The 20309-nt window shown below is 41.1% G+C and overlaps 1 protein-coding gene across 1 annotated transcript; it reads left to right on the top strand.

The window, feature by feature from the left end:
- Positions 1–1570: 1570 nt before the first annotated feature.
- On the top strand, positions 1571–17821 carry LOC129100011 (suppressor of tumorigenicity 14 protein homolog). Its single transcript, XM_054609506.1, has 19 exons — positions 1571–1809; positions 4666–4910; positions 6214–6344; positions 6455–6525; positions 7363–7547; positions 8450–8496; positions 8716–8939; positions 10129–10265; positions 11223–11320; positions 11576–11676; positions 12401–12534; positions 12658–12762; positions 13044–13151; positions 13289–13405; positions 13850–13975; positions 14814–14997; positions 15876–16147; positions 16327–16463; positions 17510–17821. The coding sequence occupies exons 1-19, from the start codon at positions 1571–1573 to the stop codon at positions 17669–17671; spliced, it is 2823 nt and encodes a 940-aa protein (XP_054465481.1). The 3' UTR covers positions 17672–17821.
- Positions 17822–20309: the final 2488 nt, after the last annotated feature.

Genomic DNA, 20309 nt, shown 5'->3' on the forward strand with positions numbered 1-20309 from the left:
ACGTCACCCAGAACTCATAGAACCAGAGTTACATTAATAACTGAATTCATAACTGCACGTAACTCTGGTTCTATGAGGGCTGGGTGACCGTTAAACTGTTTTAAGTTGCTCTTAAAATGTCTAACATTGAATATTACTGTTAATGGGGTGAGTATCGGCCTATCTGAGGTGGTGTTTATACATCTATACATTTATCCCACAAAGCATTAGTCTCATCGTCTCAAAGGAGACACAAGGAGGTAAATAAATAATGAAATGATCTGTTGAAGATGATAAACGTTGTTTCATCCAGTGAATGGATGCTGGTGTGAAGTCTCAGAGAGAGAGAGAATGAATGAAGGAGAAAACAGCTTTAAAGCACAGAGGTGTATATTCCATTCCACTAATAAAGACTACAGAAACCAGAAGGTGATGGGCTTTGTTGTGTTTCTCTGATTGTGTTCTGTTACTGGTGGATTTAAGTATGTATATATTACTGTGTATATAATACATATTACTGTGTTACCCTACAGGATAAACACATGAATGAGATCTAGATCAGGAGTCTGAACTGATGCAGCAGCGCCCTCTGCTGGAAACAATGTGAGTTACAAGTCACTCAATGTGTGACTGGAGCAGAAAACTAAGTATATTTACCCAAATACTGGACTGAAGTACGACATCTGAAGTACTTTAGATGAGTATCCAAATCATCTGCTCCTCTGTACATCTCCTACACTACATCAAAGCAGTAAATACTGTCCTTTTTACTGAACTCCATCTGTTTTGTATTGTAGTTAATACAACTTGTACTTGTATCAGAGCATTTCTGATGAATCATCAGCTCTTCTTCCTGAAACAAAGAGAGACAAAAGAAGACATCCAGAGACAGCTTTGATGTTTTCAGTCCCGCGGTGCATCATGGGAGAACAGGTGGACCTACCTGCTCTCGGTATTCTCTCAGGTGTCGTTCAGGTGCTCAGTCGCCCGTTTCCTCCTTCTTGTCGCCGGATCTTTGTTTCTGCTTCGACCTCGACCCGACACCAGCACCGGCACCGGGAGTCCCAGTGAGTCCACCTGTCTGTCTGTCTGCTCACCTGTCTGTCTGTCTGCTCACCTGTCTGTCTGTCTGTCTGTCTGTCTGTCTGCTCACCTGTCTGTCTGCTCACCTGTCTGTCTGCTCACCTGTCTGTCTGTCTGCTCACCTGTCTGCTCACCTGTCTGTCTGCTCACCTGTCTGTCTGTCTGCTCACCTGTCTGCTCACCTGTCTGTCTGCTCACCTGTCTGCTCACCTGTCTGTCTGCTCACCTGTCTGCTCACCTGTCTGTCTGCTCACCTGTCAACATGTCAGCGGGACGGTGACGGCATTGGAGCGCGAGACTCACCTGGAGGAAGCACGCGAGAAGAAGACGGAATAAAGCCAATAGAGAGACTCTGCTCACAACATGGATCACCTGGACTCAGGACGCACGTTCAGCCCGGGACCACAGGTGAGCCCGCACCTGTGACGTCACAGCCCGCCCGGCAGTTTCACCTGAGACCAGATCAGAAACCGGGACCGGGTCTCTGTCTGAGCTGAATGTGTCGATCATGAGAGGATGTAAAGCGGCTCCAGCACAGAGCACCCTGCTGCTGGACTGGTTCTACAGCAGAACCAGCACAGAGCACCCTGCTGCTGGACTGGTTCCACAGCAGAACCAGCACAGAGCACCCTGCTGCTGGACTGGTTCTACAGCAGAACCAGCACAGAGCACCCTGCTGCTGGACTGGTTCCACAGCAGAACCAGCACAGAGCACCCTGCTGCTGGACTGGTTCTACAGCAGAACCAGCACAGAGCACCCTGCTCCTGGACTGGTTCCACAGCAGAACCAACTGGGCTCAATGGTTTACCCAGTGGAACATCCTTCATGATCGATTACCATAAAACACTTCATGCAGGAGACAGGAAATATAGAACATACAGATGTTTACTTTTATTTCATTGATCTGAAACAGGTAATCTGGTTTAATCGATTAGTTGATTGGCAGAAAAAATCAACCGGCCACAGTTTTAATAAATAATCGTGGTGGGAAGTAACTAAGCTCATAAACTGACAGTATTCAGTGCTGTTTGGGGTGCTTGTACTTTATACTGCTCCACTACATATCAAAGGTAAATATGTACTTCTTACTTGTATTTAATAACTTAAGTTACTTAACAGATTAAGGTTAAAAAACAAAATAGAATCAATTTATAAATGATGATTGTGTTATTAAAGATTATATAAAGTAATTAATTAACATTAATGCATCAATAATTATAATAGAATGATGTACTATTATTCTGCATAATGAGTACTTTTACTGTGGGTCATCTTCTCCTGTATCAGAGTATTTCTACCTGTGGTATTACTACTTGCACTCGTAGTAAAAGTAATTTATCAAATGTGAATATTTTCTCAGTTTAACATTTAAGTATTTCGTCACATTTTATAAACAAAACCAAAAATAGTTCCATTAAATAAGTTGATGTTCAGATTGATTGATGAGAACATAATCTTTAGTTTCAGCGATAAATAAATCATTTACAGTAGCTTCACTTTTAAAGGTACAGTACGACAAAGAGTTGACTGATATGAAGAGATGCAAATAATTCAGATATTAAATGTGATCTACGTCAGTCAGCAGAAACCGCTTCTATCCGGAGTCACTCTGAAGTTAACCGGCATCATGCTTCCTTTAAGAAAAGTCCCAATCAATCATCCAAACAGTCCAAACGTTTGCTGTTGATCGAATAATTGAATATCTGTTTCATATTTAGAAATAATTGTAAATTATTTTTAAAAAACAGTAGAAAAATAATTAAAACTGAGACGATACAGATTTCATTTTGAAGATATGGTCTTTATGAATATTTGAACAAATCAATTATGTATCAGTCTTACAATATAACCGGCAACAACGACCAATCACCGATCACATGACTAATAATAACAATGAACAGTTCCATTTATTAGAAATAATCTTATAATGACGTTCGTACGGTCATGAAAAAACCTCAAATTCATTGAATATGAACAAAGTGATTTTATTTTATTTTTAATATTTTTCAGGCCTGGAGAAGATTTGGAGAAATTCATTTTAAATGTAAAAAAGTACTTTGTACTTTACTACATCTATTTAATGTTTGACTATATACTTTTATTAGTTCCTGACTCTTTGTTTTCACAAAAAGTATTCCAGATATGAGAAGATGAATATCAGTGTCATCATCATGTGTACACACATAGTTGAGGTGTGTTTAGCCTAGCTTAGCACAAAGACTGGAAACAGAGGGGAACTGCTAGCCTCCCATCATCTCTGTCTGATTAACGAGTTTCTTATCGAACACGTTTAGAATCAGAAAGGCAAAAAGGAGCTTTACCTGTAGAACAAAGCGCTGAGGAGGTGCAGCGCTACGTCACGGAGGAGCAGGGTGTGGAGAGAATCTATAAGCCACAGGACACCACCCGCTGACAGACAGACGCAGCAACAACATTCCTGCTCAGATACACCCTGTTTCACTTTCACACAGCGGAACAGGTTCAGAGAGAGCCTGAAAACACAACCGCTGACTGAAGAGGGTGAAGACAGTCAGGGTGTCTTGTATGTGAGTCTAGAGTCTGCAGAGTTCTTAGAGTCTGGATAGTCTGAGGAGTTTTTAGAGTCTAGCATCTGGAGAGTCTGGAGAGTCTAGAGAGTCCGGAGGAGTCTAGAGAGTCAGGAAAGTCTGCATAGTCTGAGTCTAGAGAGTCTGAGTCTAGAGAGAGTCTAGAGAGTCTGGAAAGTCTGCAGTCTGAGTCTGGAGAGTCTGAGTCTGGAGAGTCTGAGGAGTTTTTAGAGTCTAGAAAGTCTGAGGAGTCTAGTAACTGGATAGTCTGAGGAGTCTGGAGAGTCAGGAAAGTCTGCAGTCTAGAGTCTGAGTCTAGAGAGTCTGAGAGTCTAGGAGAGTCTAGAGAGAGTCTGAGTCTAGAGAGTCTGGAGAGTCTGGAGAGTCTCTAGAAGTCTGAGAGTCTAGAGAGTCTGGAGAGTCTGAGGGAGTTTTTGAGAGTCTAGAAAGTCTGAGGAGTCTGAGGGAGTCTGAGGAGAGTCTGGAGAGTCTGGAGAGTCTAGAGAGTCTGGAGAGTCTGCAAGATTTATATCATGGTGCAAACCGAGCCCAGGGGTGTCCCATGAAGTCTTTGTAATATGGCCAAAATACCAAAATTCATCATGGCCACAAGTTATAAAAACAGGAAGTATGGTCAGATTATGAAGTTTCCGACGGTACTTGAACACTTCATGTGTAACCGACCTTTTAGGAAAATCAAGAGAAAGCTTAACATTGTGATTATTTCTCAAGATCCCTTCATTCTACCCGTCTCACATAAAATACACATCAATTGTTGGAGAGGTTGTACAAATATAAATATTGTAATAAATAAAGTAGGTTTGACATCTTTTTTTCAATATTAATAACATTTGTTAGCACTTGGAAAAAAATGTTGGATATAAAGATTCAGTTTTTTTTCCAATTTTTATAAAAGAAAGAAATTCAATAGAAACAGAATCCGAGTCCCTGTTGCTCTATAAAGCCCATCTGGGTCAATCAGAACTGGTCCCAGTGAAACCAGTGACAGTGAGTCCTGCTGTAGAAACCAACAACCAGCTGGTGTTTAACTGTCAGCACGGTTCAGAGAGCTGGAGAAGTTCTCCTCACGTCTGTCCTCCTCCCACCTCCTCCCCCCTCCACCCCTCTCTCTCTGCAGGACCAGGACTGGGACACCACCTACCAGTTCCTGCCGGCCTCGGACACCAAGCGTCTGGAGAAGAAGCCGGGCCGCCGGAGGAAGCTGTGGATTGGAGCGGGTCTGCTGCTGGCGGCTGCTGCTGTGGCTCTGCTCAGCGGACTGCTGGTCTGGCACTTCCACTGTGAGATGATTTAAAAATCAAATCAAAACTTTATTTAAACAGGATGGGGCCGGAGGTGAACTGGGAGGGACGTGGTCCTGTTATCAGTCTGAGCTGGAGGCAAACACAGCTTTAATGAGCTCATTAATCAAACAGAAACAGAAACGTTTCTCTGAACACAAACACGCTGACGTGGGAATAAAATCCTCTGTGAAGCATTCAGAAGGTCTGAGAACAAAACCTGCTGGAGGGATGGAAAAGCATGTTTTCTTTAGACAATCGTTAAAACGACAACGTTTATCAGAGCTAGAAGCTGTAAGAAAAGTCAGATCTTCATCTTTCCAACAGTCCTTGAACACATCGTGTGTGAAGAATGCTTCAGTCAGAAAAAGCAGCTGAAACAAAGCTTAAAATGTTGATATTTCATCAGAAACTTTTTATTCTACGTGTTTCATTTAAAATCTCGCCACAAATAATCCGTTTCCTTTAACCAGATTCTGTAAAAAACATAAAATTCTGAGCTCCTCAGAGAAACTGTGAAGACATGATTGATTCATCTGAGACCAACAGTCATGTGACAAGAAATCTGTGAAACTTTGACGAGTTGAATTCCCCGGACAGACGGTGTTGACTCCAATCATTTTTTAATATTTTGGGTTCATTATGACTTCTTGCAGTGTTTGACTTTGTTCATGTGGTCGAGATCGTCACTGAAACTCCCAACTGATTTTGTGAGATAGTTTATATGGAAAATAAAAAAGGAATGAACAGTCGATTCTGAGCAGCTTAACTCAGTTTGATTCATGTACAACCATAGTATGTTTTAGTAGAGCGAGAGGGCTAATTGGATCCCAGATTTCTATCATAGTTTATCCTCCTTTAAAAGATTTATTGTAAGAACAAAACAAACCGTATGCTGTCACATCATCTGATGGAATCTCCTGAATTATCGGACAGATCTGCAGGTTTAATCTCGTAGATTCTGTAAAACAGGACGCACAAATGAAAGTGATGGTTCCGTTAGTTTCTCTGTGGAGATGGTTCTTCAGGAGGATTTGTTGGTGCAGAATAAAGAACATTCTCCTCCTGCATGTTGTTCCTCTGAGCAAAGAAGAAGAAACAAACCAACATGGAAGTAAACGATTCAGGTTTCAGAATTTTACATCACGTTTGCAAACGTATTATGAGGAAGGAAACGAGTTTTATTATTTAATTGAGAGTCCAAAAGCGTATAAATAATAATGGTAGTGTTAATCACCACCCTATTAATCTTTATTATATTGATACTGTCTGATGGATACATGTCTAATACCTCTGTCTTCAGTACGCAGTGACGTCAGAGTGAAGAAGGTTTACATCGGCTCCATGGGGATCAATAACCAGCCGTTCCTGACGGACTATGAAGACCCCAACAGTCCCAGGTTCTCTCACCTGGCCTCTCTGGTCAGCCGGCAGGTGAGACTGTCAGTCCGAAACTCTTCTGCTTCCTCTGCTCTGTCCTTCTGTATCTGTTGATGTGATACTATTTATCTTCATTTATGTATTTATGATCTTTTGTCTTCCAGCTGAAACTGATTTACTCCACAAACTCGGTGCTGGCCAAACACTTCAAAGGCTCCACGGTCCAGGCCTTCAGGTAGGAGCACAGCGCAAACATGTAGAAACTTTACTTTCATGAAGTGAACAATAGATCCAGTCCCTCTATTATCATCAGCTGATTCAACCTGAAAATCCAGATGTACCATTCTGTCTCTGAATCTGATGATGAATATGTGAAGGTTGTGTGTGGAAAAGTACTAATACACAGTCCTGCATTTGAAACTATCCTATTTACCTCTGAGATGTAGTGCAGTGAAAAGTACAATGATATATTGATGACAAAATATGATGATGGTGAAGGCGGTCGTTATCGTAGAACTATGATCATTGATCTCTATTATTGATTATTTATTGCTTCTTCTCTTTTTTGCTGTTAAGACTTCCTGAATCTCTTTCAAAGTAAAAGTCATCCAGACACGGGGAGTATTTCTGAACTCTGGATGGAGCTAGGCTAGCTGTTCCCCTCTGCTTCCAGTCTTTATGCTAAGCTAGGCTAGCTGTTCCCCTCTGCTTCCAGTCTTTATGCTAAGCTAGGCTAGCTGTTTCCCCCTGCTTCCAGTCTTTATGCTAAGCTAGGCTAGCTGTTTCCCTCTGCTTCCAGTCTTTATGCTAAGCTAGGCTAGCTGTTTCCCCCTGCTTCCAGTCTTTATGCTAAGCTAGGCTAGCTGTTTCCCTCTGCTTCCAGTCTTTATGCTAAGCTAGGCTAGCTGTTTCCCCCTGCTTCCAGTCTTTATGCTAAGCTAGGCTAGCTGTTTCCCTCTGCTTCCAGTCTTTATGCTAAGCTAGGCTAACCTCTGAAAAGGAAGGAAGAGCATTGTACATAATTGATGTACTATCTAAAGAGGGACCTCCTGGTCTTCCTGTGTGTCTGCAGTGAGGGCGACGGCGACGGCATGGTGGCGTATTACGAGTCAGAGTTCGATGTCCACGTCCTCCAGCAGGCGTCGCTGGACGAAGCCATCGAGTCTCTGGAGCCGCCGACAGGAAGTCAGCAGCGACAGGGACGAGTGCTGCTGAAACCCAAAGACGCCCTCAACGTCAACAGCGTCATCTCACGAGGTCTGACCGCTCAGGGTTCACCAACATACCATAATAATCCAGATCATCACCGGCCGTCTGTTATTCATTTCTATCAGCAATGAACTATAATGCTGTATTCATAACATGGAACAATAACTTATAGAACCTCTAATATCAGTGCAAATGAAATGCACTTCATTAATGCTAATCTGTTAGCGGCCAAACCACAAACACAATTTTTTTTATAATAAATTTGATAGTGATGTTGGCAAAATCTTCATCAATATTAATATAAAAAACTTTTCCTGAAGGATGTTAAAAATATTTGAAACTACTTAACTACTAAAACCATCAAGACACTTAATACCTGTTTTATAATTTTTGTTTAGTGTGATTATTGTGTGTGTATATATATATATATATATATATATATATATATATATATATATATATATATATATATGGAGCATCATTTACTAAATGAACATCATGCTGTATTGAAGAAGACTTGAAACTAGAGATTGAGACCATAAACTCATGTTTACAATGTTTACTGAGGGAATAAATCAAGAGAGAAGTAGAGTCATTTTCTCATAGACTTCTATACAACCAGAGGAGTCGCCCCCTGCTGGACAGCAGAGAGAATGCAGCTTTAAGACAGGAAGCTTTGGATTCACTCTGCAGAACAGGAGGTTGCTGAATGGACACAACCAATCCTGTATTTCTGTGTATATAGGTCATATTAAAGTGCATTAGTCATAAGGACAGTCTTTTTAGATTTAGTGGGTCGATGAGATCAGACGATCAGAACTGGAGATAAGCAGCATAGTGATTTTAATCTCAGGTGGTTTCTAAAGAATCTAATCTGAAAATGTCTGTAAATTCTTTCCTTTAAGAGAACCGTTCAGTTTGTTTAAATGAATACTCTCTTCTGTCCACAGCGATAGACCCACGCATGACCAGGAAATCCTTTGGTGAGAAATGTTTTGTTGTGGAATTCTTTTCTATCCGGTTCTTTCAAAATAAAAGTCCCAAAGTTAAGAGGCTTTGTTCATGATCAACATTCAGAGGCTTTTCTATGTTTTTATTCAACATCAAGGCTCAAAAATGTATGTGATGTGATTGTAAAATAGTGAAGATGGAGTTAATGTTGGTGTGACCTTTAGTGACCTCATTTTCTTTCCTGTTTTTTAATATTTCCAGAGAGGGAGTCTCACGACCTCCACGTCAGCAGAGGGGGTTCTTCCAGTCTCCCGGGTTTCCAGACTCCCCGTACCCCCCCAACGTCTACCTGCAGTGGAGGCTGAGGGCCGACCCGGGCCACCGAGTCCGCCTGGACTTCCACACTCTGATCCTGGAGGACGACTGTCAGAAGGACTTCATCCAGATCTACGACTCGCTGGCTCCGATACAGAAGAGGGTCCTGACAGAGTGAGAACCAGAGCAGAACTCTAACCGGATCAGAATGCATATTTAGAGTCGTAGTTTAAATGACTCCCCTGCTGGAAACAAAGACCTGCTTTATGTTATGAGACACAAAGAGGTTGAAGGGACAAATATGTCTCTTCAATACACTGACAACTGTTTAAGGAACAAGCTTATAGATACTGAAGACAACTCGTATTCAACATATTCAGACCAATATTTACATTTTAGAGGTTAAAATTCTTCAGCTGTTGAAAGTTCTTTTGTAATCTGTTGCACAGAAAATAATTGGTAGATTAGGATAAACTCATAACATAAACCTTTTGATAAGGAGTCTTCAATGTGTGGCCCAGATATGAGGTGTTGTGAGTGATATGTGGACAGTGTAGAAATGTATCGAACTACTTAATGACTAAAAACATAATTTATTAGAGACACCTTACAATCGACCGAACATATCAGGAGAGCAACATGCACATATGGTTAAATTAAACAACATGTCCTTGTACTGCTGTCTCATCATAAACACTCTTTAACGAAGACACACAGAAATAATAAAATGAAATGAAATGACATAAAATAAAATAACCTAAATATAAAATGAAATACCAGAAAATATATATAAAATAAAACCAAATTAAATTAAATAAAAAAATAATATAAAATAAAATAATTAGCTAAATAAACAGATTAATACATAGATTAATAAATAGATAAATAAATTACATTAAAAATATTCAAATAGAGTAAAATAAATGGATAGATGAATAAATTAATAATTACATTAAATTAAATTAAAAACAGTCCTCTGCTATAGCTAGTTAGCTAGACAGTGTACAGTTTGAGTGTTTTTTAGTGATTGTTAAAGGTGGTGTTGTATATAAATACACCATAATTAACTATGATCTCCGTGCTAAAACATGTAATTTTATAACAATAAAATAGACTTTATTGGCCTTTATTTAGGCTGTACAGGTGAACCTCATAAAGAGAGTGTCGTTGGCCTTTCTGTGTGATGTGTTTCAATTATTGCTGACTCCAATAAGCTAAAATCAGTCAATATTTCACCTCACCTGGTGTGTTTGAATAGCAGCATCTCCTTAATGTCTCAGAAAAAGTTCTGATCCAATGAGACAAGAGGAACAACTAGATTCTCATTGAAACTAACATCTGCATGTCTCTGGTTCCTCCTCAGGCAGTGTGGATACCCTCACGACTCGCTGTCCTTCCTGTCCTCTGGAAACGTCCTGCTGCTGGTTCTGATCACCAACGACGAGAAGAACTTCCCCGGATTCAGAGCCAACTACTCCCAGATCCCTGTGGCTGAACAAAGTACGGCAGGAAGTACAGACTCAACAGTAATCAGAGTTATGGACGTTCTTGGTAGAACAAGACGTTCAAAACAAGACGTCAAAACAAGACGTTCAAAGACATTGGTTTGGGTTTAATGAACTGATGACATTTTTTTTTTATAGACCAAACAATCAATCATCTAACCAACGAAAAAAACAACTCCATATTAATCATGAAAATAAAAAGGATGATAATGATAAGGATAATTTTTAGATGCAGCTCTCCGAATGCAGTTCTCTCTTGTTTCTGATATTTTCCAGACAGATTCTTGGAATAAGACGGAATAAAAGTTGTTTCTCACCAGTGTGATGTGAAACTGCGATGCGGAAATACGGGAAATTTGCGTGTATGAAAACTCAATTCACTCAAATTATCCGCAATACCATAGTACAAAGAAATTGTCTATTATTTTATAAAGTCTGTGTTCACTCCTCACAACAAAAAGAGAGGCGGAGAATATCTAAGATAATAACATTAACTACAAAATACATAAACTAACCTGATCCCAAATTTGATGCTAATGCTAGCTGTTGTGGCTAGCCATTTCCCGTGATCTACATATAACGTTAGGAGCCGTATCCGGAGGTATTAAATCACGTGGAACAAAGGATTTCATTGGTCAAATATATATTTCTATAGGCGCAAGACGTCCAAAAATATTTTGTTCACCACGCAAATGTTCTGCAATAATTCATAAAATCCTTTCTTTTTTTACAATTTTCTGTGCAAATTTTTTGGACGAACATCTGAGTTTGATTGCTAATTGCACAAGTTGTTTCAGAGTATTTACTCTTCTTAACCTCCTGAGGTTACATCTCTGTCTTCAAGATGATTGTATCATCAGTAGGATACCAGTGTAACCTCTGACCTCTTGGTTCTGCTGAAGTCTCCTTGTTGTCTAAGACGTCGGTATGAAATGTCCGTCTTGTTCTTCAGAGTGTGGAGGAACGCTGACTGCAGACAAAGGCTCCTTCTCTTCACCGTTCTTCCCCTCCAACTATCCTCCACAAACCACATGTGTCTGGAACATCGAGGTAAGTCCACCTTTTACTGTTCTAAAGGCGTCGGAGCAAAGGTCATGAGGTCATTAAAATCTTAGGGGTTCATCCTCTGGAGAGCAGGAATGTGATCAAGACATTTCATGACGATATTTATTTAGTAAGAACGCAAGTTTGGACCTAATGGGGATTCTACAGGAAAGTCAGGAAGTTATCAAATATGTATATAATAATTCATAACCTCATTTTGGCTTTTGTTATTGTCTTGTCTCTATTTTCTTTCTTTTTCAGGCCTCAAAAGAAAAGTTTTTGAAGGTTCAGTTCAAGAAGTTCTTCTTGGGAAACTACAGCAGCCAGTGCCGCAATGATTATGTTGACGTCAACGGTCAAAGGTCAGCCATCAGTCGTTTTGTTTTTACTTCAGCTTTTTTTTTTAACATCTATCAGCTGTGTCAGACTGGAATTCTGAGAGCTCGAAACTTGTTATGTGACTTTAACATGAACGTTTGATGACTCAAACATGAGGATTTAGTTATGTCAGTGTTCAGTGTTGAGCATGCTATGACTCAGACATGATGTCATTAAACTTATTAGCCTCTTTGACTGAGTCATGACCTTTTAATGAATCAGTGACTCGCCAAGTCTTTGTCGTGAAGTCCAGAGTTTAGTCGAACTGGACCAACAAGTCAAGGCCTATGAGACTAAAGTCACCTTGCAGACTAATTAGGTTTGTGTCAAGTCCCAAAACTGAAGTTCAATGCCAACGTGTGCCAATCCAAGTCCTAAATCAACAACAACATATCTACACAAAGTCACAGGTCAACACAAACAAGTTTAGAGTCAACAACAAGTTCCAACTCCGAAACTTGTTAAGGGTGCTAAACTAGATCTCAGTTAACCAGGTAGGTTATTTTAGATTTGATCCTTGAAGACTTGAGAGCCCGAGGTTTGTCCAAGTCCACAATACTATTGATGCTCTACAGATTGAGGTTTATTGTACTATACCCATCAACAGACTGTTGACTGTTATTCTGTCCACCTGCAAAGATATCCTCAGTTAGAGTCGTAGAGTCAGAAACTGGTTTGCTGAGTCTTCTTTGTGTCTCTGTGTTGTAGAATGTGTGGCAGAAAACCAAACGGCAACGTGGTCACCAGCCGAAGCAACAAGATGACCATCACATTTAACTCGGACTCGACCTTCGTTGACCAGGGCTTCACCGCCGAGTACGAGGCCTTTGTCCCAAATAATCGTGAGACTGATTTGTTTTCAACCTATTGACTAACAATTCTGTCCGCTTTCTCAGGCATTCCTTCAGCTGTGAGATCGATTCCCTTCCTTTGTTTCATTTTTACCGTTTGATGTCATTGACCAGCTTGTCCTGGAAGGTTCCAGTGCACCAGCAACCTGTGCATCAACAAGACTCTGCAGTGTGACGGCTGGAACGATTGTGGAGACGGCAGCGACGAGGACGGCTGCAGTGAGTCCGAACCACTGACTGTGGACGCCTTTTGTTTTTATCCACACATAAACAAAAAACATGTTAACAGGACTGATTGTTTTCAGCTTTCAGCCACATCTCTGCTGCTGTAAATGAATCAAAACTAAATGACCAGCTGTTTTAGGAAATTACTGATGAAACTACGTATTTACGTCTTCAGTAGGAACCAATGGGACGGAAACTGAGAGACACAGGCAGGAAGTCAGACGGTTTTGAGAGACAAGCTAACGCGTGTTTTTTTATGTTCTGTCTCGGTGCAGAGTGTGAGGCGATTCAGATGAAGTGTAGAAATGGTCGCTGCAAACCAAAGTTCTGGGAGTGCGACGGGTTTGACGACTGCGGAGACGACACCGACGAGGAAAACTGTGGTGGGTTGAACTGGAGATGAAAGCTGTCAATACATAAAATAAGTGCTGTTAATCCTCCAGATGGAAGGATATGTATGCACATATCCATAGAGAACTGTGAGAATCTCACTGTTGGAGATGTTTCTTTGTATTCGTAGTAAAATGCAAAACAGGAGAGTTTTCCTGCAGAAACAACCTCTGCATCCCAGAGAAGTTAAAGTGCAACGGGGAGGACGACTGCTCGGACGGCTCGGATGAGTCTACATGTGAGAAATGTAAGGGACAACTCTCTTTACTCCAATAAATGCTTTAATCCACCTGCTCTGATTGGCTGGGGGGTGACAAAAAACGTCCACTTCTTCTTCTCTACTTTCTCTATTCATTGTGCTTCAGACAGCAGAAAACAGCAAACCAAGACCTACTTAATGTTATGACCAACTGTTCAATTATTAGGACATGTGGTTGTTCAGGGACACATAAATGGAAATGTGTGGGAATTTCTACATAACCACCTCACCTACTGAAAAAAAGGCCACGATACCTGAGATTTGTCTCTGGTATCTGAGGCAACTTCTTCCTTTTAACATCATGATGTGTAGCTAAAAAAAAGAATGATTTTGACACCTCTGAAAGCTCTTGACAGGTTAGTTTTCTGGTATTATTAGTCGTAGTATTAGTAGTAGTGTGAGTACTAATACTGTGTCTCTCCGGCCGTTCAGCTCTGGTGCTTCAGAAGTGTTCAGAGTTCACCTTCCGCTGCAGGAACGGACGCTGCATCAGTAAACTGAACCCGGAGTGTGACGGAGAGACGGACTGTGAGGACGGCTCTGATGAGGACAACTGCCGTACGTTGACCCCACACACACACACACACACACACACACACACAGACACACACACACACACACAGACACACACACACACACACACACACACACACACACACACACACACACACACACACACACACACAGAGACACACACAGACACACACACACACAGAGACACACACACACACACACACACACACACACACACACACACACAGACACACACACACACAGAGACACACACACACACACACACACACACACAGACACACACACACACACACACACACACACAGACACACACACACACACACACACACACACACACACACACACACAGACACACACACACACAGACACACACACACACACACACACACACACACACACACACACACACACACACACACACACACACACACACACACACAGACACACACAGAGACACACACACACACACACACACACACACACACACACAGACACACACACACACACACACACACAGACACACACACACACACACACACACACACACACACACACACACACACACACACACACACACACACACACACACACACACACACACACACACACACACACACACACACACACACAGACACACACACACACACACACACACACACACACACACACACACACACACACACACAGACACACAGACACACAGACACACACACACACACACACACACACACAGACACACACACACACACACACACACACACACACACACACACACACACAGACACACACACACACACACACATTGGTTGTTGTGTGATTTAGTTAGTTTTGTGTCTCCATGTTTTTTATTTGTGTGTTTCAGAGTGCGGGACGAAGCCGTACCGGAGCTCTCGTATCGTGGGCGGTCAGGAGTCCCGGGAGGGCGAGTGGCCGTGGCAGGTCAGCCTCCACATCAAAGGCACCGGTCACGTGTGTGGAGCGTCGGTGTTGAGTAACCGCTGGCTGCTGACCGCCGCTCACTGCGTCCAGGACAGCGGACCAAACAAGTACGAGCTCAAATACGCAGAGAAGTTCTAGCCTGTGTTTTAGACTGGTCCAGTATTGAAGGAGAAGGCTGCAGACACTAAACAGGCTGTAAAGAATCACTGGGGGCTTTAGGGTTATTGTGAGTGTCTGATAACATTAAAGGAGGAAAACCACAGAGGAATAAAACCGTTCTGTTTGTTGTTGTGTCTATCGAAGTGTGCTCAAGGAGAAGTCTCGTTATGACATATCGCCTCACATCCACATTTTGGAAATCATCTAAATATTTATCCATGACCTCTTTTAAATAACACTAAGTTAAGTTTTTTCTTAACCAACACACAAACTCTGACATCACTGTTCTCTTCAACTCTCACTCAGTTTCCTCCGTCGTCTTCCAGAAACAAATCTCTTCTCAGAACGAGACTTGTTTGGACCCAATAACAAACAGAAAGAAAAAGGTTTTATTTCTCTGTAGGGATCTTTCCATGATCTGGTCAGGCTCTAACAATAACAATCTAGTTCTGCTCATTATTGGACCTAAATGATGGAGTGATAACATACATCCTGTTTAGTGTCTGCTGTCTGCAGCGCTCTCCTTCAATACTGGACCAGTTAAAAACACCAACACGCCGTCCATATTAGTCACTGAGACACAGAAACATGAGGAAAAAGAGTCCAGGTGACTGCTGAATTGTATTTGGCATTCTTCCTTATTTCTAATACATCAGACAAATAATAATTAAGGGTTTAATGCAGTAACTGGTTATTGATTCCCTCCAGTGTTTTATACAGCAGGCAAGTGTTGAGATGAACAACAGGTTTTGGAGTCACCCTTTAAAGGGGTTCTTCTTACCCTGTAGTACAGTGACCTCTGACCTCTGAGTGTGTGTTGACGCAGGTACTCGCAGGCGGACCAATGGGAGGCCTTGCTGGGTCTGCATGTGCAGAGTCAGACCAACGAGTGGACGGTGAGGAGGAACCTGAGGCGGATTGTCGCTCACCGGGACTACAACACCTTCACCTACGACAACGACATCGCTCTGATGGAGCTGGACGCCAACGTCACCCTCAACCAGAACATCTGGCCCATCTGTCTGCCCTCCGCCACCTACGACTTCCCAGCAGGCCAAGAGGCGTGGATCACCGGCTGGGGGGCCACTAGAGAGGGAGGTGAGTTAACGCAGGACGACACAGGTGATGTCGCCAGAACCACTTCAACGTTTCTGTCCCAACACTCGCTCACAGGAAGTGATGAGTTGAAATACCACAAAGGAAAAATGTTAAATCCATGTTAAACTTTAGTTTTAGTCTAAAACATGCCTCTTAATATTGGATCATGTGGTCTGCAGGCCTGGCTGCCACCATCCTGCAGAAGGCTGAGGTCCGGGTCATCAACAGCACGGTGTGTAAGAGTCTGATGGACGACGAGGTCACCAGCAGGATGATGTGTGCCGGCGTCCTCAAAGGAGGCGTGGACGCCTGTCAGGTAACATTACTCACCCAACAGACATGAGACGGTGACACTCCCGTAGAAAGACCATAGAAATAATAATAATAATAATAATAATCAATCCTTTATTAGTCCCACAATGGGGAAATTATTTCTCTGCATTGAACCATCCCGGAGGAGCAGTGGGCTGCAATGAAGCGCCCGGGGAGCAACTTGGGGTTAGGTGTCTCGCTCAAGGACACCTCGGCATGTTGCCGGTAGAGGGGTTTGAACCACCAACCTTGTGGTTACGGGACAAGCGCTCTACCTCATGTGCCACAGCCGCCCCATTTACCAAGATTGCGACCGCCACTTTCTGCCGAGTCACGAAATATTTGACAACTTGTGGTTTTCTTGTTCTTTCCCCAATCTGCAGAAATCATTTGAATTATTGAGACCGTTAAAGGCTGCAGGTTATGAGACATCCTGCTATTAACCAAACTGTTAAATGTACCATCAATAGGTTACTTAGAGAGTGATTAAACACTAAAGTTAGTAGCTCACTTAGTAAGTTAAATGTACTTTAATACAATATATTTTGATCCTGGTCCCATTTTATCGTTTTTTCTCAAGGATTCAAGGATCATTTATTATGTATTTATCATTCTGCAACACAGGGATGCACAACACATTCAGTTGTAGTCCATTTTCAACACAAAACCAAAACAGTAGATCATTCCTGTAGTGCATTTTTTTGAATTTGCATCAAAAGGAATGTAAACAGCAGCAACAAAAACAATTCACTGGTCAGATAATATGGCCGACATCTTCACATTAGAACTTCAACGTGAGGAAAACGTTGTCCGTCAGCTTTGACTGTGTTTGAGCACCAAGCATCGTGTTTCTTTGGGAGGCTCGTTTTAACGTCTGTACCAGCAGGATCGTTTGTGGAGGGCTTAACTAAACACAGGGAGTTTTTGATGCTCTTTAAAACCTGCCTTTTAGGACTAAAACCCAACCTTGATGCAGGTCTTGGTAAACCTCTTCCTGTGTTGGATCCCCTGCAGAGTTAAACCTGTAACTCTCCTCTCCGACTCTCTCAGGGCGACTCCGGCGGCCCGCTGTCCGTCACCACCCCCAGTGGGCGGGTCTTCCTGGCCGGCGTGGTGAGCTGGGGCGACGGCTGCGCTCGCAGGAATAGACCCGGCGTCTACGCCCGAATCACCAAATACCGAAGCTGGATTAAGGAGAACTCGGGAGTGTAGGGTTCTCTGGAGGACGGGTATCTCTCACGGATATTTCTGACTGGAGCTGAAAGTGACTGTTTCTATTGATACTCAAAGCAGAATCTGTGAATCCAACATTCATTTTAAAGTATTTTTAAGTTCACAAATCATCTATGAACCAACGAAGCAGAAGCCGTGAACTCCTTCCTGTAATTTGTTTTTTTAAGTCCATGAAACTGAGATCACAACTTCATTATCCCTTTTTTATTAAAATGAAGATCATAACAATATTATACTAATAATGTTAAGTGCACTTTAACCTGGTGTAATGAAATTTAGAACTTGAACTTGGAACTTAAGATAATAATTATGTTAATTATAAGAAATTAACATTTAAACATTTACAACTGCAAACTTGATGGGTTATTGTAATGTAACGACCCATTATTGGTGAATAAGTACCATGTATTTTATCATGTATGAATCATTAACTGTTGTTTAAACTAGTGACTCAACACCAGAGAGAGTTTTAACAATCGGCCAACCAAAAGGTTGTTTTATTTATAGCTTTATAGTGATCTATAAAGCATTTATTTAAGATTAATAAAGCATAAGTAGAAATAACAAATTTGATGTTGTGATCTTAAGATAGTTACGTCGACATAACATGAAAGAAGAAGAGTATGAATGTCAAACATGGAGATAATGAAGTTGTGATCTTTAGATTCTTCATATTTTTCAGTTAATATTTAAAAACGTATAAATGTAATCTGTCTGAAGTGTGATCGTGTTGGGTAGCAACATGTACATGTTTTCTATGAAGTACTTTGTAGGAGTAAATGGTTTGTAAATGAAACACTTTAAGTCTGTCTTGTAAATAATGATGCTGATAAATATTCTCATGGTGGAAAGGAAAACTCTTAAATATTCTTAGTTGACGAACGTTCCAGTCCCAAACATGATCTCAGTCAAACTTCAGTCTCTTCTGTTTAGGCAGCGTTCAGTCGAGCCAAACGTTTGAACAGGTTCAGTTTGTGTTCTCGAGTTCAGCTCATAAACTCAGAACTACAGTTGTTCAATAACTGTAGCAGTTAAGACTGACTCACTGAGTTAAACCGGATCAACAGGTGAAGAACAAAAGGTTCACTTCATAACAGGATGTTAAACCCAGTCAGCTGACTTGCTTCTTCAAACACATTAAGAGGTTTGTTATTCATCTAAACTCAACTTTACTCTTAAATTGAACTTCAAGTGGCCATTCTGAGTGCTGATCAAACCATTAAAGTCCTGATTTGTTGGCATGTTACTAAGGATATAAATATATATATATATTTTTTTTTTTATTCTGGCCATAATGTACAAGGTAAAAAGTATTGGCTGTGAACCAGCCAACAGTCAACAAGAAGAACCGTTGCAGGTGTGATGTAGAGATGTTGTTTCTATGTAATTGTAGAAAAACTGTAAACTCATCCATGTATGATGAATAGGTCCCAAGTTCCTCTATGATCCAAACAGGGTTCTTCACTTTACCCAGAATAAAAAAAAAAAAGTGAACCTCTAAAAACACTTTCAGGTCTCATGAATTTTTCATGAAGGAGCTCCTCAGGGAACCGTCCTCGGTCCTCTAGGGATTCACATAACAGAAGCTAAATAGCAGAGTTCTTTTGTTTTTCCCCATGCGGTCACTATTCAAAAGAACAACAGAGTTACAGCATATATGAGGGAACCCTCAAAGGTTGTGACAGCTCTGTTCCACAACAGGCTTTACTCCAGGAAGTGCTTTACAGAACAAAAGCGAAACAAACACTTTTATAGTTGCAAAAAGTTGAGATAAAAGTTAAATCTCGTTTTCAATAAATCAAAGATAGGACGTAGGTGTCAATAATGAATCGTTATTGATGTGGATCAGTTTTAGAACTCAATAATGATTGCTTTAAAAAGGTTTTATACTTGATCAATTTACTAGGCTACATGAGAAATTTCTGTTTTTCCACCGATGTTAGAATGTCTTCTTCTGTGTTTAAAAGTTTGAACAGAACGACGTCAAAGCAGCTGTTTAGTTACATTTCTTGTTTTTGTATTCATGTTTGTACTCATTTCTGCTGAATGTATTTATTTGGAGTGTTTCTCTCATTGCTTTTATACATTTTTACTTTTAGCTTGGGTTGCAGGATAATTAACCACTTTTAATGATATAGTGACATTATTTATAGGAAAACGCTTCGTTGCAGAACGAAAACTTTTTGTGTGATGATTTTGAATTAATTTTAAGATCAAAGAGACAGACACGGGTTTAGGTAAGATCAAGAATTATGACGTGAGTTTTGATTGCAAATGTTTTTTTTTATAAAAATGGTAGATGTTATTATAATACACTGTTTGGAATAAAATGCTTGTCATCCTCGTGAGTTGTGTTGATCTAAATCGTTTTTTGTTGTTGTGATGGGTTGTTCTTTTGTGTAGACTGCTAAAGTGCACGTTTTTGCATTTGCAACCAGAGAGTTTCTGCTGCCTTTCCACCTCGACGTAAGGTCTGTGGTGTGAGAGGTGTGAGATGAACAAAACATCTGAGACGGGAGAATGCAGAAGCTTTCTTCTATCAACAGGAAGTCTCCTGTGGGTTTCCTGTTGATACACGCCGAGGTTTCAAGCAGATCTCAGCATTTGTTGTCAACTT

The sequence above is a fragment of the Anoplopoma fimbria genome, chromosome 12, assembly GCF_027596085.1.
Source record: "Anoplopoma fimbria isolate UVic2021 breed Golden Eagle Sablefish chromosome 12, Afim_UVic_2022, whole genome shotgun sequence".
NCBI lineage: Eukaryota > Metazoa > Chordata > Actinopteri > Perciformes > Anoplopomatidae > Anoplopoma > Anoplopoma fimbria.

Coding starts and splice junctions, on each gene's coding strand:
- LOC129100011 (XM_054609506.1), top strand. CDS start 1,571: ATGAGAGGATGTAAAGCGGCTCCAGCACAGAGCACCCTGCTGCTGGAC. Junction 6,345..6,454: donor CCTCTCTGGTCAGCCGGCAG/GTGAGACTGTCA, acceptor TTTGTCTTCCAG/CTGAAACTGATTTACTCCAC. Junction 16,464..17,509: donor GAGGCGTGGACGCCTGTCAG/GTAACATTACTC, acceptor CGACTCTCTCAG/GGCGACTCCGGCGGCCCGCT.